The sequence below is a fragment of the Populus alba genome, chromosome 12 (assembly GCF_005239225.2).
Source record: "Populus alba chromosome 12, ASM523922v2, whole genome shotgun sequence".
Lineage (NCBI taxonomy): Eukaryota > Viridiplantae > Streptophyta > Magnoliopsida > Malpighiales > Salicaceae > Populus > Populus alba.
This window is the reverse complement of record NC_133295.1, coordinates 13,310,476-13,328,971: the sequence shown is the minus strand read 5'-3', so window position 1 is coordinate 13,328,971 and position 18,496 is coordinate 13,310,476. Positions and strand designations below refer to the sequence as shown.

At 36.8% G+C, this 18,496-nt stretch overlaps 2 protein-coding genes across 4 annotated transcripts; one reads left to right on the top strand and one right to left on the bottom strand.

The window, feature by feature from the left end:
* The first annotated feature begins 470 nt into the window (after positions 1-470).
* LOC118031193 (protein ROOT HAIR DEFECTIVE 3 homolog 2) lies at positions 471-5,394 on the top strand. 3 transcript variants are annotated; one of them, XM_035035542.2, is made up of 9 exons: positions 471-548; positions 686-751; positions 1,875-2,025; positions 3,497-3,588; positions 3,692-3,960; positions 4,032-4,131; positions 4,231-4,401; positions 4,527-4,634; positions 5,125-5,394. In XM_035035542.2, the coding sequence occupies exons 2-9, from the start codon at positions 689-691 to the stop codon at positions 5,290-5,292; spliced, it is 1,122 nt and encodes a 373-aa protein (XP_034891433.1). In that variant the 5' UTR covers positions 471-548; positions 686-688; the 3' UTR covers positions 5,293-5,394. The 3 variants fall into 3 exon arrangements, with proteins under 3 accessions (XP_034891433.1, XP_034891435.1, XP_034891434.1); XM_035035544.2 differs by having other exon boundaries at positions 474-548; positions 1,314-2,025; XM_035035543.2 differs by lacking the exon at positions 471-548 and having other exon boundaries at positions 687-751; positions 973-2,025.
* A 3,186-nt stretch (positions 5,395-8,580) lies between these two features.
* LOC140954326 (uncharacterized) lies at positions 8,581-12,806 on the bottom strand. Its single transcript, XM_073403525.1, has 7 exons — positions 12,662-12,806; positions 12,426-12,581; positions 11,344-11,436; positions 9,876-10,070; positions 9,394-9,710; positions 9,009-9,141; positions 8,581-8,711 (listed from the first exon to the last, which is right to left on the bottom strand). The coding sequence occupies exons 1-7, from the start codon at positions 12,804-12,806 to the stop codon at positions 8,581-8,583; spliced, it is 1,170 nt and encodes a 389-aa protein (XP_073259626.1).
* Positions 12,807-18,496: the final 5,690 nt, after the last annotated feature.

Genomic DNA, 18,496 nt, shown 5'->3' with positions numbered 1-18,496 from the left:
TTTGAATGCATCAAATTTTATTTTATTTTTTTATGCTAAATACATGTTGAGACACACACACACTTATTGCTATTTCATATAATAATAATAATAATAATACAACTTGAAAGGATGATATTCATATAAAAAATAGTAGGTGCGCCGTAAGATTCCTATTGATTCTAATTTCAGGAATTAAAATTTCAGAAAACAGTTATTGCTATTTCTTTATTTATATGCACATTCCAATTTTGTTCTGACTGTTCTGTTACGTGAATAGTTGTTTTTCCTTTTTTTAAAAAATCTATGTTTAAAATAATTAATTTAAAATAAAAAAATTAAAATCTTTTCCAAAATAATTTTAGAACACAAAAATAATTAATCTCCATTCAATATACTTTAGTGGGGGGTTCAAAACTCAAAAGCGAAAAAGCAAGCAACTTCTTCGAGTAGAAGTTGACTCATGAAGACATACTTTAATAGGATCCTATGTCCCTGCCACTTTAATAGGCGTGTAAGATTCCTCCGCAGCCCAGAAACACAAAGACAGGAAGGAAGACACTTCAAGAGTAATATTCACAGCAAACTTACCCCATTTTATCAAAACTGTTTAGCTGCATTCATTTAGCCCAGCGTGTAATATTGAGTATTTCACCCAACATAATTTGATTCTGATATGTGATAATCTATTATTTCTTGTATTCAGGTCATGAAGCGTTTATTCAAGCCCTGCAAAAAAACACTACTGTTTGTTCTTCGTGATCACTCAAAGGTATGGACTTGTTGTGCCCATAAGTTTCTTGAGAGAAGATTGCACTTGAATGCTCCATTCTTTGAATGCATCCTCAACGCTGAATCTCTGTCCCTTTTCTGATTTTCTGTGTAGACTCCACTTGAATATTTAAAGACTGCTCTCTTCGAAGATATTTATCATATGTTGCCTTTTTGTTTAAGTTCCATGAACTTAATATGCTTCTAATTATTAATATAAAGGTGGAGATCACTGCTTTGCCTCACTATAAATTCCAAGAGGAGAAAGAGCAGCTTTTCCACTAAGAAAGCAGTTTGTCAATCCTCAAAACTTTTGTCCTGAGCTCTTCTAGATTGTGCTGCTGCGTGTTTTCTAGAATTGATGACTGGAATGATTTGTAGCTTTGCATATGCTTACCAAATAATTGGAATTCAAAATCATTGGCTTTTGCATGAAGGGACAGAACAGCAGCATATTCCTGTCTTAGAGTTGAATTACAAGATAAAATTGAGAGTTATGTTACTTTGAAAGCCTGGTGCCTATGGTTTCTCTCTCTTACTCTCTATTTCCTTCTTCTCTCTAGGCACTAGTCTCAGCTTTGATATTACCTCCGAATTCTTCTAGACACGCTGGTAACAAATGAATTCCAATTCTGCATATATTTCAAACCCTGAACCTAATTCTCCAACTCAAGCTTACCAAAGATAATAGCCTAGCTTAGCTTACAGAAGTTCTAGCTGAAAAGGAAAGAAAAAAAGAAAGCAAGAAAGCAAACACGCTTTTGAGGTTTTGAAACAGGGGAAGGAAAAATATGGGGGCAAAAGGAAAATGCAATCGAATTCAGCTCCTCCTTTCTTCAGAACCGTTGGCATCACAGCTGTTATGAACATTCTCGCCAGCGAAGTCCGAAGATTTGGTATCAAGCCTCAGCCATAATGAGAAACTTAGGAGGACAAAGAAAAAACAGCTTTGAAGGTTTGGAGCAGCGCCATTAAAGATGACATCATTCCGATGAAGCCAAAGATTCCACACAATGCAGGAGAAAAGAAGCTGTCATGAGAGATTTTTTTTTTTTTGCGCGGGTGTTTTTCTTTTTTTATGTTTCTTATACTGATCAACTCAAATGTGCCAATATATTATGCAGGAGGTACGCGATTCCTATGATACAATGTTGATGCATTTGTGTTCGAACACACTTGAAAGGTTTAAAACTAGCCTGGAACAGTCACAGAATGTTGATGCTATTCATCTCTGTTCCCAATCTTGCATTGTCGAGTTTGATAAAGGATGTGAAGGTATTTAGACTCCAAACACTGAACATATTATTTTTTATTTGCTTTTTAAAAAATCCAATACAGTTATCTTATATGCATAAAACTAAAGGATTCTTTTCGGACTTCATAATATTCTAAAGCAACTCCTCTTTCAATTGTTTTATCATTATATTCCTTTCTTATTTATAACGTTGATGTACACTCTGGATGCTATTGTTATCAAGTATTTTTACCTTCAACACATTTGACTGTCAATATTTCATTTTTCTCGATGGTCTGATTAAATTTCTTAGATACAGGATGCTCGGCATGCTCTTGTATTTCTGTTTGATGAATTGTGAAATTTTATACTTCTCCTGTAATGGAAACTAGGGGCACTCAATGGGCAAGTAATATGACTGCAGAGATAGTTTAAACCACCTGAAGAAAAAACTTCATATCTAACTGATAAGCATGAGTTATCAAACTCCCAAAAGAGCCCAGAATTAGTTTTATTCTCTCATGGACGATATAAAATCTTGTATCCCCTCTATCACTAGAATCAATGAAGGTCAACATTCTCAGGATGTGTTCCTCAACCTCCTCTTCTTAGGTGACCGCTTGCATTTTGTACTTGTGCAAATCTCAAGCTGTTACAATTTTCACTCTAAAAGTGATGTCGGCAGAAGCTAACAGAACACCAACAGCACAGAAAAACGCAGAAATTTTAATAAGCGAAAAGATTGCAGAAGTAAATCCTAAATTCACAATTTTATTCTTTGAAAAGTGGCTGCTTTCTCAATAAATTTACATGTCCTTTATATAGGCTAGGAAAACCTATATCTACCAGGAAACAACCTAATTTCTAAAAACATTAAGGAAATTAAAACAAAATCCGAAATAATAATGATAAATCTAGAAAATCCTAGGAAAAAATCAAAATTATCCCAAATAATAACTTATAGGCTTAATTCTGAAAGATTCAACGGTTCAATAAGCGATGGAGTAGCTTTCTGTAGGAAAACTGTCTATATAATCACTTAGCAAAATTTAAACTCGATTCAATAGTTGAATCTTTTTTTATCTCAATTTTAAAATACTAACCTAGTCTAGCATGACTAGACCTCCTCGTGTCTAAACTTATTTCATTGGTCTATAAAAATATATGTTAGACCAGCTACATAGCGCTTATATTAGATCCCCATTTAATAGTGTCAAGTCCTTACTTGAATGCTCAGAACCTTCGGTTTGTAAAACCCGGCTGCATCAAGAAGATTAATGGTAGTTTAATGGATACTTTCATTGAACAAAGCGATTGGCTGAGATAAACAGAATAAAAAAGTAACTTAGTGGACAAAATGTAACACAGTGACTACAACTTTTTAAGATGTTGCTATTATAGCTCATCCTTACATGATTGAAATTGTGTTCATATGTGCTCTTTTGGCATCTTTCATCTACTAACTCATTTTCCTAGATTTGGCAAGTTACCTTCAATATTGTGCTCTTTCAGATGCTGCCATTCAACAGAGTGAGTGGAATGCTTCAAAATTCCGCGAAAAACTTATTTGTGATATGTTGTCAGAAATGATGGCAAAGTACGAGGTATTTCCTTCACTGATATCACAATCCAGGTAGCGTTCTTGGTTCTATGTATGTCACTCTACTTAATCAAATTATCAAATCTTGTTATGTCACTCCTGCTTAGAAACAAATAACGCATGCGCTTGCCAAAAGAGTAGAATCGTTATTGGAATCTGGTGAAAGAGATACATGGGCATCAATAAGAAATCTTTTTGAGGGCAACACTGAGGCTGCTGTATCAGAGTTTTCAGATGCTGCTATTAGTTTCAATTTGAACAGTTCTGAAATCGACACTAAATCGCAACATTTGAGGGAGCATGCCAGAAATTTATTGAAGATGAAAGCAAGAGAAGCAGCAGATGCAGGGAGAGTTCTGAGGCGCATGAAGTATAGGTACATTACTTCATTGTTGCTGTCTTCTTTTTCAATTTTGTTTTTTATTAAAAATTTGGGGCGTATTCTAGGTTTTCACAGGTCCTCGGTGATTATGAAAACTCAATGTCATGGTATAATTGGACTGAGGAAAAAAACCTTGATGAAGTTGAAAGGAACGCGCTCTCAGAGGTAACATTGCCTAGATTTTGTATAATTAATGGCCGCTGGGATGCTTAAATGGATAAACTTTGAGTTGCCTCTGAATGTCTCCCAATTATTTTGTTATAGTCTTTGAGAATACTATCAATCATGGCGGCCATGCGCTTCAATGAAATGCCTGATCAGATTGAGATGGAACTTTATTCCTCTCTTATGGATAGAACTGTTCCTGATCCATCTTTGCCAAATACGTTCATGGGAGCTAAACTGGACCCCCTTGCCTCAGACACATGGGAAGAGGTAACAGTTGGTGAATGTGTGTTTAAGTTATATTTATGCCTGCTTAATGGTATGCAAATGTAATGCATTTCTTTTTACACGTCTCTGTGCCAAACTGGTTTCACATAATAATCAAATATGAGCAGGTTTCTCCAAAAGCTACCACTCTACTTAAACCAGAGGACTGCAAATCATTGTGGATGAATTTCACAGAAAAGATAAAGCCTATGATGACCGGAGCTAGATCCCGCCAGGTATATTTTAAACACCGTTCGGAAACGCGGTACAAACCTTGTTTCCAAAAAATTCAAATTTTTTTTTCATTAAAATTTAATATTGTTTATATGTTTTGGATCGTTTTGATGTGCTGATATCAAAAATAATTTTTAAAAAATAAAAAAATATTATTGACATGCATTTCAACACGAAAAGTTATTTGAAAAGTAACCGCTATCACACTGCCAAACATACTCTTTGCTATCACATTACATGTTCATTTGGTAATTTGATTGCATTCACAATATCTGTTTGAATGTATTTTTTACTAAAAACAAAAACTTTAAACTCAATTTGTTAGAACATTCTCGGTTTATCATATGCCATCTTCAATTTATATACCAATTGAAGTTCCTATACTTCTAAACTTAAGCACTGAAACCAAGAAAATACTTTAAGCCGATTGAAGTTTTTTATGAATAGAAATTTATGCATCACTCGAAATGTAATACTTGGTGTTTCCTTCAGGATGGTCGCAGGAGAACTCGAAGGTATGCTGCTGCTGCTCTCTTGCTGCTGCTATTCCTGCTGCTGTTGCTGCTGCAGTTGCTGCTGCTGCTGCTGCTGCTATTGCTGCTGCAGTTGCTGCTGCTGCTGCAGCTGGGGCTGTGGTGGCGGGGCCCGCTGCAGTGTTAAATGCAGGGGTTGCGACTTTCATGAGAGTGATGGGGCTGTGACAACAGTAATAATGATAAATCGACACTTGGACAGTTAATATTAATTGTGTGTCCAACGATCCATGCAACATGTTATGGGGAATCTGATGAAAGAAGTTTGTTTGTAATTTGATAAGCCGTACTAGTAGAAATATCATCAGTTTCTAAAAATGGTAATCAACATTAATGGTAAAAATCTCTCATCGTAGAATCGAATTCGGTATTGTAGAGTAATAATCAATGGAGGTAGAAGGAGGATGTCACTACCGTCACCGGAAAGAGGAAACTTTTAATATGATATTTTCGGTAAATAATTAATCTCCAACTTTCTTTGTATCTTGGTAATAAAAGCATAACTCTTATGAACAGAAAAGTCCCTGATCCATCTTTGGAAGGTACGCACATGGTAAGAGGTTATATTCAAGCATGCATATTGGTAATGCAGAATTGCAGATTGCTTTTTTCCATATTTTGAACTTGTGGATAATTTTTTATTCAGACCCAATCCCATAATATGATAATGTCAGCCCATTTGCTAGAACCCATATAAGCCTTATCCAAGGAAAATAAATGGGCCCAGACCAAAACATCTCATAACCCAATGGAAAAAAACGCACAGGCCTGTCAAGGCAGCCCAAGCTTCTTGAAGATACAAAACCAAACAAGAGGTTTCTTTATATCCTTGACCCAAGAACAACTAGCTAAACGGATTTTAATATTGTGAAGATTAATAAACCAAGTCTTGGGCAGAATCTACCCAGAAAGAACCAAAGAGAAAAGACACGGTTGCCAATTTGGAAAAGACACTAAATTTATATATAAATTGACTTAGAAGGACTCTGTCGAACTCCATAGACTTGTAGTGATTTTTTTTAATTCTTATACTCTATTCGAATACACCAATTATTTTCAAATTGAGATTTAAGTATCTTGTTGTAGCCTAACATTCAATTGAGAGTATTTTTCAAAACATTAAGTGAGTTGTTTAATATTTTATACTAATCTGATATGATTTATTTTTGATATGTTATTATTTTTTTAAATTTCATCTAATAACTTAAATTTTCTAATTATAAAGATAGTTGTTTAATTTTATTATGCAAGTATATAAGCTTTGTTAGAGTAATATAAACAATTTATTTGGTTTTGGATGAAGAGTCTGAGATAATTTGGTATCAAACGATTAAATAGTTACGAATCCCAGTCTTATCACTCTCATTGTATTTTACTGAGATAATTCCGTGATAAACCTCATGTACAAAAGTTCAACGGAGCAGCGGAGCTGATAGTTCAAACAGAAATAAGGTGGCGGTGCAATATACGACACTCTCGAATAATTGAAGACGTCACCAAACAAAAGCTATCTTTCACTATATATTCCTTTACCGCGGTAATTTTGATTGGTGACTTCAACGGTCAACGGTTTAAACAATATTGTCATTGTTTTCTACGTGATGGGGCACAGACATTAAAGATAGCTTGACTGTTTATCACATTTTTTTTTTCTCAACCTTTCCTCTAATTAATTGGCTGTGTTGTTTTCTATTGATCTAGAAACTTCAAAGGAAGACTCAATAGATTTTTGTTTTCCATTTATTTCTTCCCTGTTTGGGCTCGTCTGCATCGCATTCAGGATGGACCCGAGATGTAGACGAGCTTGACTTTGTGAGCAGAGACCACAAGGAGGTCTTCCCCTTCATCGGGGGGAACTTTTCATGCAATTTCCTAAGTCTTAATCATTGAAAGAGCAACCAAGAAATGATCCGAAGACTTGGTTTGGGGCATTGATTTCTTTTCTGCCAGCCGGCTGTCACAAGAATTTAACAGTCTTGGGTATTGCTGTTAATAGGATTTATTAGGGCGGGTCCTGCTGTTAACAGATCTGAAGGGTCTGGCTTCGTGGTTAGATTCAACATTATTAGATTTATTTTTTATTTTTTTATTTTTTTTAATTTAATGTTTTTTATATGGTTAAAATAAAATAAATTGATGGTATTTTTTATATTGTATAAAAGTTCACTGATAATAATTTTTTTTATTTGAGGTTAACTTGAATTTTCTTATTAAAATATGTTTTTTTTTTTTGGTTTCAAAAATACTTTATCAAAAATTTAAATTTTATTTTATTTTTTCTTTACTTCAAATTAATATTTTTTTTATAATTTTATATTATTTTGAAGTCAGACTCAAGGACATTGGCTCTAGCTCCGCAACCAGACTTAACTGAGTCTTTTTTTTTTTAAATATTTTCAATTTTATTTTTATCATTTTTTATTTTTTTTTCTCTTATTTAATTCTTTCCATACGTTAAAGAGAAAATAAATTGATGTGACTTTTTTTTATATTGTACAAAAGTTTGATAATAATTTTTTTTTTAATTTTAGGTGGGTTAAATTTTTCTATTAAAACATGTTTGTTTATGCTTTTGAAAAATATATATATATATTTTTGGGTTGACTTTTTTTTTTATATACTTTTGTATTATTTTGACTTGACTTTGTAAGCGGAGGCCACAAAGAGAACTTCCCGCAACCAAGCAATAATTCGAAGACTTTAGTTCGTGGCCATTCATTTCTTTGGATATGATTAGACCTCCAAATTCCCGTGGAAGGATAAATTGTGGAATAATTAAGATAGAGACATTAAAAAGATAAAAATTCCATTGCATACTATTTCAAAATAATTAAGAGTTGAATATAGAGACCAACTTTTTTTTTTTTCTTATGAATTTATCAACCAAATTGATTAGCGTGGAGTCATATTTTTCCCCATGGTGTTATTACGTACAGTTGAGAATAATTAGGAGGTTTAACCTAATGGTTAGCCAACCCTTTCTATATATATGTGTAGGGCAATATACAATAGCAATGGTGGAGGTTACCACACAAGAGTATATCTACAATATTTCCTATATAAGTACATTCTATAAAATGCCCTCTCAAGCTGAGGGTGGAGGATCAACCCGAAGCTTGAAACGAAAAGTAGTAAACGAAGAAGTAGGAAGTGGCTTAGTGAAGACATCTACAAGTTGATCCTAAGAGGAAATAAAACGAATATGAATCTCCTTCTTTGCAACTCTATCTCGGACAAAATGATAATCGACCTCAACATGTTTTGTACGAGCATGAAAAACAGGATTCACAGACAAATAAGTGGCACCAAGGTTGTCACACCAGATGATAGGAGCAGAAGCAGACGGAATCTGGAGATCTGTTAATAAGTACTGAAGCCAGATAACCTCATCAGTGCCATCGGCTAAGGCTTTGTACTAAGCTTCAGTAGAAGAGCGAGCAATTGTGCATTGCTTACCGGATTTCCACGAAATCGGCGTCTGACCAAAGAATACAAGGTAACCACCCGTAGATTTTCTATCCTCAACATTGCCTGCCCAATCTGCTTCTGTAAAACCATGTAAGGAAAAAGAAGAACTATGAGTAATATGTAAGCCATGTGATGTCGTACCCCGAAGATAACGCAAGATGCGTTTCACGGCAGACCAATGAGAATCTGTAGGAGCATGCATAAACTGACAGACTCTGTTAACAACAAAGCAAATATCTGAGCTCGTAAAAGTGAGATACTAAAGAGCACCCACAATTTGACGAAAGCGAGTAGCATTAGAAAACAATGGATCAAGCAGAATGGTAGCTTTGGATGTAGAGATAGGAGTATCAACAGGTTTGCAAGATAACATACCAGCCCGAGTGAGCATGTCAAGTGTATATTTATGCTGGCGAAGCAAAAGACCCATACTAGTGGACTGAACCTCAATACCCAAAAAATAATGAATAGAACCTAAGTCGCGAAGCTTAAATTCTGAGCTCAGTAGCTGAATGAGGCGTTGGAATAGAAGAGAGTTACTATCCATAAGTATAATATCATCAACATAGACCAAAAGATAACAAATATAAACAATGAGGTATCCACCTTAGAGGCACGAAATCCAATAGATAACAGGAAATTATTCAGACGAGTGTACCAAGCCCGCGGAGCCTGTTTTAAACCATATAGAGATTTATGCAATCGACACACATGAGAGGGGAGCTGAATCAACAAAACCTAGAGGTTGTTTCATGTAGACCTCCTCGTCAAGAACACCATTGAGGAACGCATTATGGATGTCAAGCTGATGAATTTTCCAACCACACGAAATGGCAATGGAGAAGACTAATTTGACGGTTGCCTGTTTGATGACAGGAGTAAAGGTTTTAGAGTAATCAATACCTTCTTGCTGAGTAATCAACCTCTCGATGCTACCATCAGATCTGCGTTTAATCTTGTACACCCACCGACTACCAACAACATTCATGGAGGGGTGAAACGGCACTAAGGTCCAAGTTTTGTTTGCGCGTAAGGTTTGAATCTCCTCACGCGCTCTATGCCACACCTCATATTTGCCTCATATCTGTTAGCATCATTAAAAACAAGTGGCTAATGGGAGGGAGGAGAAGGAGACAACAGAGGTTGTAGTAGTGGCGGTGGACAGCGCTATCTTGGGCTGTCTTGGACGAAGGACCATAGGATGTTAACGAGCAGCTAGGCATGGAGAAGTGTGACTTGTACCTGGAAGGTGCTGAAGAGGATATGAGGAGAGGTCTACACAGAGCTGCAGAACAGCTGGAGAAGCAGTGGAGGGACTGGTCGGCACTGCAAACACTGGTGAGGCTGCGGCAGAACTAGGATGAGCTGTTGTAGAACCAGGCTGCTCTGCTGCAGTAGACCTGAGAACATGCGCATCCGGTGATGGAGAACCTATTCCTGCATAATGATCATTGGAAATACAAGCATATGGTGACAGTATGGCGGTGTGGGATGGTGATGAAGGGGTGACAGAAGCTATGGGCAAAGGGGCAGTCTGTTGGGGTGCGACAGAGGGTAAAATTAGGTTGTGGTTGGGGCCGGTTTGGTAAGTAGTAGGCTGAAAATATGGAGGAGGGTTCAATGATGGAAGATAGGTAGGTTGGGTGGGAGGTACTGGTGAGGATGTTACTTGTTCATACTTCACAAAAGGAAAGATATTTTCATGAAAATGAACATGACGGGAGACACAAATACGATGAGATTGTAAATCAAGACAACGATAACCAAGATGGGATGAGCTATAGCCTAAAAACACACAAGGAGAAGAGCAGAAATCTAATTTATGAGCATGATATGGATGCAAAAAGGGGAAACAAAGACACCCAAAAGTACGTAGGAAGTTATAATCAGGAGTGCGACGAAACAAACACTCAAACGAAGATGTATTTTGGAGAAAAAGAGTAGGCATGCGATTAATAAGATATACCGATGATTCAAAAGCATAGTTCCAAAATCGCAATGGGGCATTACATTGGCCTAAAAGGGTTAGGCCAGTTTCGACAATATGAGTGTGTTTGGTATTGCGGTAGCTGTTGTGGTTGTGGTTGTGGTTTGAAAAAAGTTGTTTTATAAAAAGTACTTTTAGTTGAGGTTGGTTTGAAAAAATAGGTGTTTGGTTAAAACTGTGGTTGAAATTGAGGTTGAAGAAAAAGTAGTTTAATGTGTTTGGTTAAGAATGCTTTTGAAATTGAAGTTATAAAATAATTTTAAAAAAATATATATTAATATTGATGATTTTAAATTTAAATATTGTAGAATTAATTACTCCTATTACATCATAAAATAAATAATACTTTATATAAAAATATTATTTATTATTCCATTAAACTATTTATAATTCTATTACGTACAAAATTCATCCGATAAGGACTATAGGTTCCATGGTTTTTTGAGCGTGCAATAAAATCAGGTAAAATATCATCAGAAACAAAATTAGAATTGCGATCAAATTCCATAAATGCTACGTCATCATGCGATGTTCTTTTAATTTATGTAGTGTTATTAAATAATATTAAACATTAGTTTTTGAAGTAACACATAATTTTTAAAAAATTAAATTTTTTTTTACCGGGTCGGACGCGGTATAATGAATTCTGCTCATGTGAATAGTGAAAAAAAATTGACCTGGCACTGTTCAAATGAACAGTGCCAGGTGAATGCTTCTTTTCACCTTCTCGCATTGCAGGTGAATTAAATTCACCTTGGAGCTGTTCACTCTTTGAGTGAACAGTGTTAAGGTGAATGGCATCACCTGGCATGGGCACTGTTATAAACAGTGCCCAGGTAAATAAAGAGAAGCAGCTCCCAGCTGCTTTTGTAAAACCTCGGTTTGGTGGAAAAAATTATGGAGCCCACCAATTAAAAAACTGCTTTTCTTGTATAACCAAACATTTAGTCTACGCGGTTAGCTTTAAAAGCAGAAGCTACCGCGTAAACAAACACCCATTATATCGATGACGATGTTCAACAGTGCCGTTTTGTTCATGAGTATGAGGGAAAATTAACCGATGATGAATACCAATAGTCTGAAAATATTTATTTAATTTACGATATTCACCACCCCAATCAGTTTAGACAGATTTAATTTTAAGTGAAAACTGACGCTCAACAAGTGTTTGAAAACGGTGAAAAGTGGAAAAGACATCAGATTTCACAACAAGCGGATAATACCATATATGTTTGGTATGCACATCGACAAAAATAACAAAATAGTGGAAGCCATCAGAAGAAAACATAAGAGCAGGACCCTAAATATTACTAAAAATTAAATCAAGTGAGGCAGAATTTTTGTGACTCGTAGGTCGCAATGACAAACGAGACGACTTGCCTAAAGGGCAAGCTTGACACTAGGTAAGAGAACATCTAGAAGTACATACGATTTTATTGCCAGAAACTAACAAATTGAAAATGCAAGGGGTTGGATGACCCAAATGATGATGCCACAGGTCGGCAGTCGCAGAGATGCAAGGAGACCAAAAAGCTTAAGGAACTAACGTGGCAAAAGACTCGGAGAGGACATAAAGACCATCATGACTCTGACTGAAAAGGAGAACTTCCTTGGTGACGAGATCCTTCACATAAAACGTAGAAGCGTGAAATTCAAAATAAACATGATTATCACGGTATAATTTTTTTAACAAATAACAACGGTTTGGTAATGTGAGGCACATGGAGAACATTAAAATAATATAAACAAGCATTTTGGAGAATGTAATGTAATATGTTAAATATGGGATATGTCAAGGCTCTTACCGTCACGAACATGCAAATAATCATTACCAAGATAGGTTGCAGAATCGGTCAGAGCTTCAAGATCATGTGTGACGTGTTGATTTGCGCTGGTGTCAGGGAACCAAGTTGTAGCAGAGACATTCCAAACAACAAGGTGAGCAGAGGGCTGCTGCAAAACTGGGAACAATGGAGAGCGATGTGACTGAAACTAGAGCATAATTGGCAGCGTACATGTTGTTGTCCAGACCACTACCTACCTGGTCTACTGCCAGTGGTATGCCCGCCTATCTGCAACAGATTGGCCCTTATTCTGGGGAGCGTAACAGTTGTTGTTGGGACGTCAATTACCTTTAGAGCGACCCCTGTTACAGCTGAAGTTGGGGCTGTGATGAGACATAGCATGGTGAACAGAAAACTATGGTGTTGACAGCAGTGGTGGCTGTTGCGGTAGAGAAGAAGAAGACAACAGAGAGGGAGCGGCGACCATGGAATGGAAGGAGTTCTTGTGTAGAAATTCATGGGTAAGAAGGTGGTTGTGAAGATCAGCATATGACAGCGGTTCTAACTTGGTTATGAGACTCATGACCAAGTCTTTGAACTCGCCACAAAGGCCACGAAGCACATAGAGATTGAAGTTTTCAAGAGACATTGGGCGACCAACAGTGGCCAATTCATCAAATAACGATTTTGCTTACTGCATGTATATACTAACCGATGAGTCACCTTGCTGAAGGTCTTGAAAGGAGCCATGAAGTTGCATGATGTGAGAATTAGAGAGACGGGCAACCGCTTTCTCAAGAGTGCGCCAAACACAATGCGAGGTAGAACAATCTACCAGGAGATGTAACACATCCGCAGAGAGAGAGAGGAGAGTAAAGCACTCAAAATAAGTTGATCATGTTGCTTCCAACGAAGAAAAGAAGGGCTGATGGGAGAGGCAGAACCAGTAGAACTGTCAAAATATGAGATGGAGGACACGACACTGAGCCATCAACAAAGTGAAAAACACCTTGACCAAGGAGATATGACTTCATCTGCATTCGCCAATAGAGATAATTGGTGTTCGTAAGTTTCAACGAAACAACTTAGTGGGTGTTTGACTTGTGAAGAAGAATCAGAGACATGCTCTGCAAGTGGAGGCCAGCCGACAACAACTTGGGGATGACTTGCCGGCTGTGCTGCACCACTGATAGAGAGAGAGAAGTCGGCGGCAGCAGTAGAATCTATGGAGGAAAAATAGAGAGAGGGCCATTTGCAAAGGGAGGTAGGGCACTACAAGATTTCACAGTTTTACCGACGGAAATATTCCATCGGTGTGTGATTAGGAGTTCGTCGGTAAATTATTTACCGACGGAATACATCCATCGGCTTTCCTTTTGTCTGTGATTCCACATTCAGTTGCTATATTGGTTGGAAACACAAAAAACCATTTGCCGATGGTTTTACAGATGGAATTTGCATGCCAACAAAAAAATTTTTCCCGCTTGAAATATACCGATGAATTTTATTCCGTCGGTGATATCGTGATTTACCGACGGCCACTTACCGTCGGTAAATTTATCGGTGAGTGTTTGAAATACCGACCGAATATATCCGTCTGTAAATTCATCGGTAATTGTGGTAGTTACTGTCAAATGCCGATGAATTAATTCTGTCGGTAAATCGGTCGGTGATTGTGGCAGCTACTGTCAAATGCCGACGGATTCATTCCGTTGGTAAAACCCTTTGTAATAGTATTTTCTAAATTTGTTTTTTAAAAATTATTTAGAATACATAATATAAAATTATATAAATTAATGGTAATAAAAACAAATTATGCAAATAAAATTTATATTAAACATCAAAAACAAAAAAATCAAAGTTAAATAATATTCATTACAAAATAAATGTGTTTCAAAAAAATATTAAATGAAATTTTAAAGGTAAATAATGTTTATTACAAATTAATATAAAGATGGAGCTGGAGGAGGAGGCTGGTAGTTATACGGCCAAAAAGGATTAGGCGCACATGTTCCACTCTGTGATGTCATGTTCATGATTATTTTGTGAAGCTGTTCATAAGCCGCTTTTTGTTGTGCAGACTCCGCTCTTTGTTGTGCATGAGACGCTTTGAGTTATGCATACTCCAATGATAGGTGGTCGTATTTTTCGGTGAGCTAAGCCGTGTGTTGCTGCAAGGTCACAAACTCCTTAGATTGGGAGCTCGATATTGATTGGGAGCTCTCAATGGTTAAAGCACTACAGGCCAATCGCAAGTTGTCGGCCATAGTGTTGGAGAGCTTGTAAACCCGATTTTTATCGGGTCCACCTGACGATCTAACCTCCATCCACAAATCCGGATCGAATTCCAGATGGGTCAAAGGATCGTCCCCGTATTTCTCCCTCAACCGATTATTATAGGTCTCCTGAAAATAAAATAAAATAAAAAGTAATCATCATATTCATTTCAATAAACAAAATAACTTACAAAATAAAATGGTTGAACAAACATACCACGAAATGTTGAGCACGACTGTCAACGAACTGTTGTGCCCCCTTTTAGCGGTCTTGACTCCGCACGTGCATCTCCACAAACAGCTCCATCGGGCTCGGCTCACGTCCAAGAGACATAGCCTATAATGAAAAAAATTTATTAACAACAAATTAATTGAACAATATATTTCATTTAAATTGCCTATTTACCTTCATGCAAAAACTTAACTGATAAACTATCCATCACACAAAACAATAACAACAGTGCTTAAACAATAAATATTTCGTGTTACAAAATATATCATCCATAATCTAAATTACATGAAAAAAAGGGTTTTACATAGGGCTTCATTTTGATAGTTAGTCAGAATTTTCTTCTTCTTCGTCATCAATTGAATAGTCATCACCTTTATCGCAATCTTCAATATGGATATGATCTGCTTCATCGACATTTGCTTGTTCGCTAGAGCTCAAAACAACATTCAACTCCTCTACGTCAACATCAACAAGACTATCATCTAAAACATGAAAATTTGAATTTTCTTCCAATTCAATCGAAGGAGCAACTCCATATGGTTCAACCAACTCACTAACTTGAAAGACTTCATCTCACACACTTGTGTCTTCGTTCTCATCCTGAACAACCTTGACACGACCTCGGGGTTTTGTTTTTAAAATGGACAACCAATCCACTCTTGATCGATCCTTTCTAAATGAAGGGGTGTATGTGTAATAAACTTGTTGGCATTGCTTTGCGAAAACAAAGACATCGTTTATGTTGCGGAGTCTGGCTTTTGAGTTGATTTTGACCAGACCATAGTGCAGATCAACTCTGATTCCTCTGTCAGTCGTGTCATACCAATAACATTTGAATAAAAACACTCTATTATGCTCGCTATGATATTGTAGTTTGACGATCTCTTCTAATCTACCATAGTAGTCAACTTCTAACTCACTACTAGTGGATCCCTTAACACAAACACCGCTGTTGTATGTCTTTCTTTCTTGCCCATATTTTTAAGTATGGAAAACATATCCATTGACAAAATACCCGTTATAGCACTTAACTTCTCTTTCAGGCCCCAGGCTTAGTGAAGACAATGACTTAGGCACACTCCTTCCCATTTGATAAACCTTGTATGTAATGTACATCAATAAACAATAAATGAACGAGAATCTTGAAATGACATGCATACGTATAGTAATTTTACAAGTAAGAATGAGTTTGTGATAGTGCTTACATGTGTTCTGAACCACGTGGCAAATTGTTCATCTTGTAATTGAAAGATCTGGGATTCGGTCAGCTGTGAGTTATTGGAGAGCAAATATTTTCAATGTTGCCTGCAAGTGATAATGAGTGTATGATATTACAATATATAATTAACAGTATATTACTAACAAATTTTAATTAGTATTACACATATATAAACTTACTGAATAAAAGATCTTAGCTCATCACAGTTAAATAGAACATAGTTGTGTGCTTGTTTGAACTCTATTTCTGAAAAATATCTTTCTCTTACGTCATTTTTAGGTGTGGGTCGTCCAGTATTGGAGAATATTGACAAGTTCCTATTGGAAGGCACTTCACTGCCATCATCATGCCGTGGAACGCGATTAATTCTCGTTCTTAGATGAGGTTCGAAATTGTACGAGATAAATGTTGAGATCTCCTCAACAATATAGGCCTCACATATCGAAGCCTCAACATGCGCCTTGTTCTTAACCTTTTTCTTGAGATTAAACAAGTATCTACATTGAATTAATCAAGTATTTTCAATTAATAAAAACATACAAAATACTTTTATATATGAATTACATTACAACTGTAATATCTAACCGTTCGAATGGGTACATCCATCTATACTGGACCGGTCCTCCAGCTTTTGCCTTGAACGGTAGATGTATAGGGAGATGCTCTATTGAGTCAAAAAATGATGGAGGGAATATCATCTAAAGTTTGCATAGTGTCTCGACGATATTCGTTTGAAGCCTCTTAATGTGCTCAACATTCAACTTGTTGGAGCATATATCTCTGAAGAAATGACTGATCTCCGTTAGTGCATCCCATATTCCCTTTGGAAACAAATCACGAAAAGCTAATGGGATGAGTGTTTGCATAAACACGTGGCAGTCATGACTCTTCATTCCATATAATCTGCAGTCCTCTATATTAACCAGCCTTGATATGTTTGATGAATATCCATCCGGAAAACGCAGACTCTTAAGCCATTTATAGACTAGCAATTGTGCGTTTTTCTCTAACACGAAGCTTGCCCTTGGTTTTGCGACCCGTGACTTATCATAAACCAACTCCATATTTTTACGGTTACAGTATAAAGTTATATCCAATCTAGCCTTGACGTTGTCCTTTGTCTTCCCCTTCACATCCATGACGGTGTTAAAAATGTTCTCAAACATGTTCTTTTTGATGTGCATGACGTCAAGGTTATGGCGGAGCAGATTGGTCTTCCAATAAGGAAGTTCCCAAAAGATACTTCGCTTTACTCAATTATGGGTCAAACCAAAACCAGGAAACTTTTACTTACCTGATTGAAGGCCAAACACAATGTCACCGTACTCTGATACAACATCATGCAATTCTTCACCAGAAAGACGCGGGGATGTAACATCTTTTTCAACTCTGCCAACAAAAAAATATTTTCTGTTCTTTCTGTACCTGTGATTAAATAGCAAGAAGCGACGATGGCTGTCAAAAAAAGAAGCTTTACCTCCGTTTGTTAGCATGAATGCCTTGTTGTTTTCCATGCAATATAGACATGCGAGTTTCCCATGCGTGCTCCAACCAAAAAGCATTCCATAAGCTGGAAAATCATTGATAGTCCACATCAAAGCTGCCCTCATAAGGAAATTTTGTTTCCTCGATATATCATAAGTCAAAGCCTACGAGGACCACAACTACGTCAACTCATCAATCAACGGTCGAAGACAAACATCTATATTCCACCCCGAGTTGCTTGGACCAGGTATGACAGTAGATAAAAACATGAACTCCAGCCTCATACACATTCACCGTCAGAAGGATGCACCATCACACCATTAATCACATCATGTGCTTGGTGCCATGTCATGTGCTCAGCAGTCTTTGGTGACATGAATAACCTCTGCAGTCTAGGTGTGATAAGAAAGTATCTAAGTTTTTTATATGCCACTAGAGTCTGTCCCCTGCCAGTTCTGTGTTTGTAATGGGAATGCCTGCATGTCATGCACTCGGTCATCTCAGCATTTTTAAGGTAGTATAAGATGCAGAAGTCAGGGCACATGTCAATTTTCTGGTATCCTAAACCGAGGGGTTTCATCATGGACTTCGCAGCATAGAAGTTCTCTTTCAGCCTATTCCCTTCAGGTAATATGCTTCTCACCCATTCAATAATTTTGTCATACCCGACCTCACTCAACACATGATTTAACTTGATGGTGAACACCTGTGCCACAACCGATAATTTACTGTGGTTTGTGCAGCCATCCCATAATGGTTCGTCAGAATCTTTCAACAAATCAAAAAACGTAGCTACACTGCATTAGATTCTTCTTCTATGATTGGACATTGACTGACATTACCTTGATTTATTCTCATTGCATCCATAACCATATTTCTG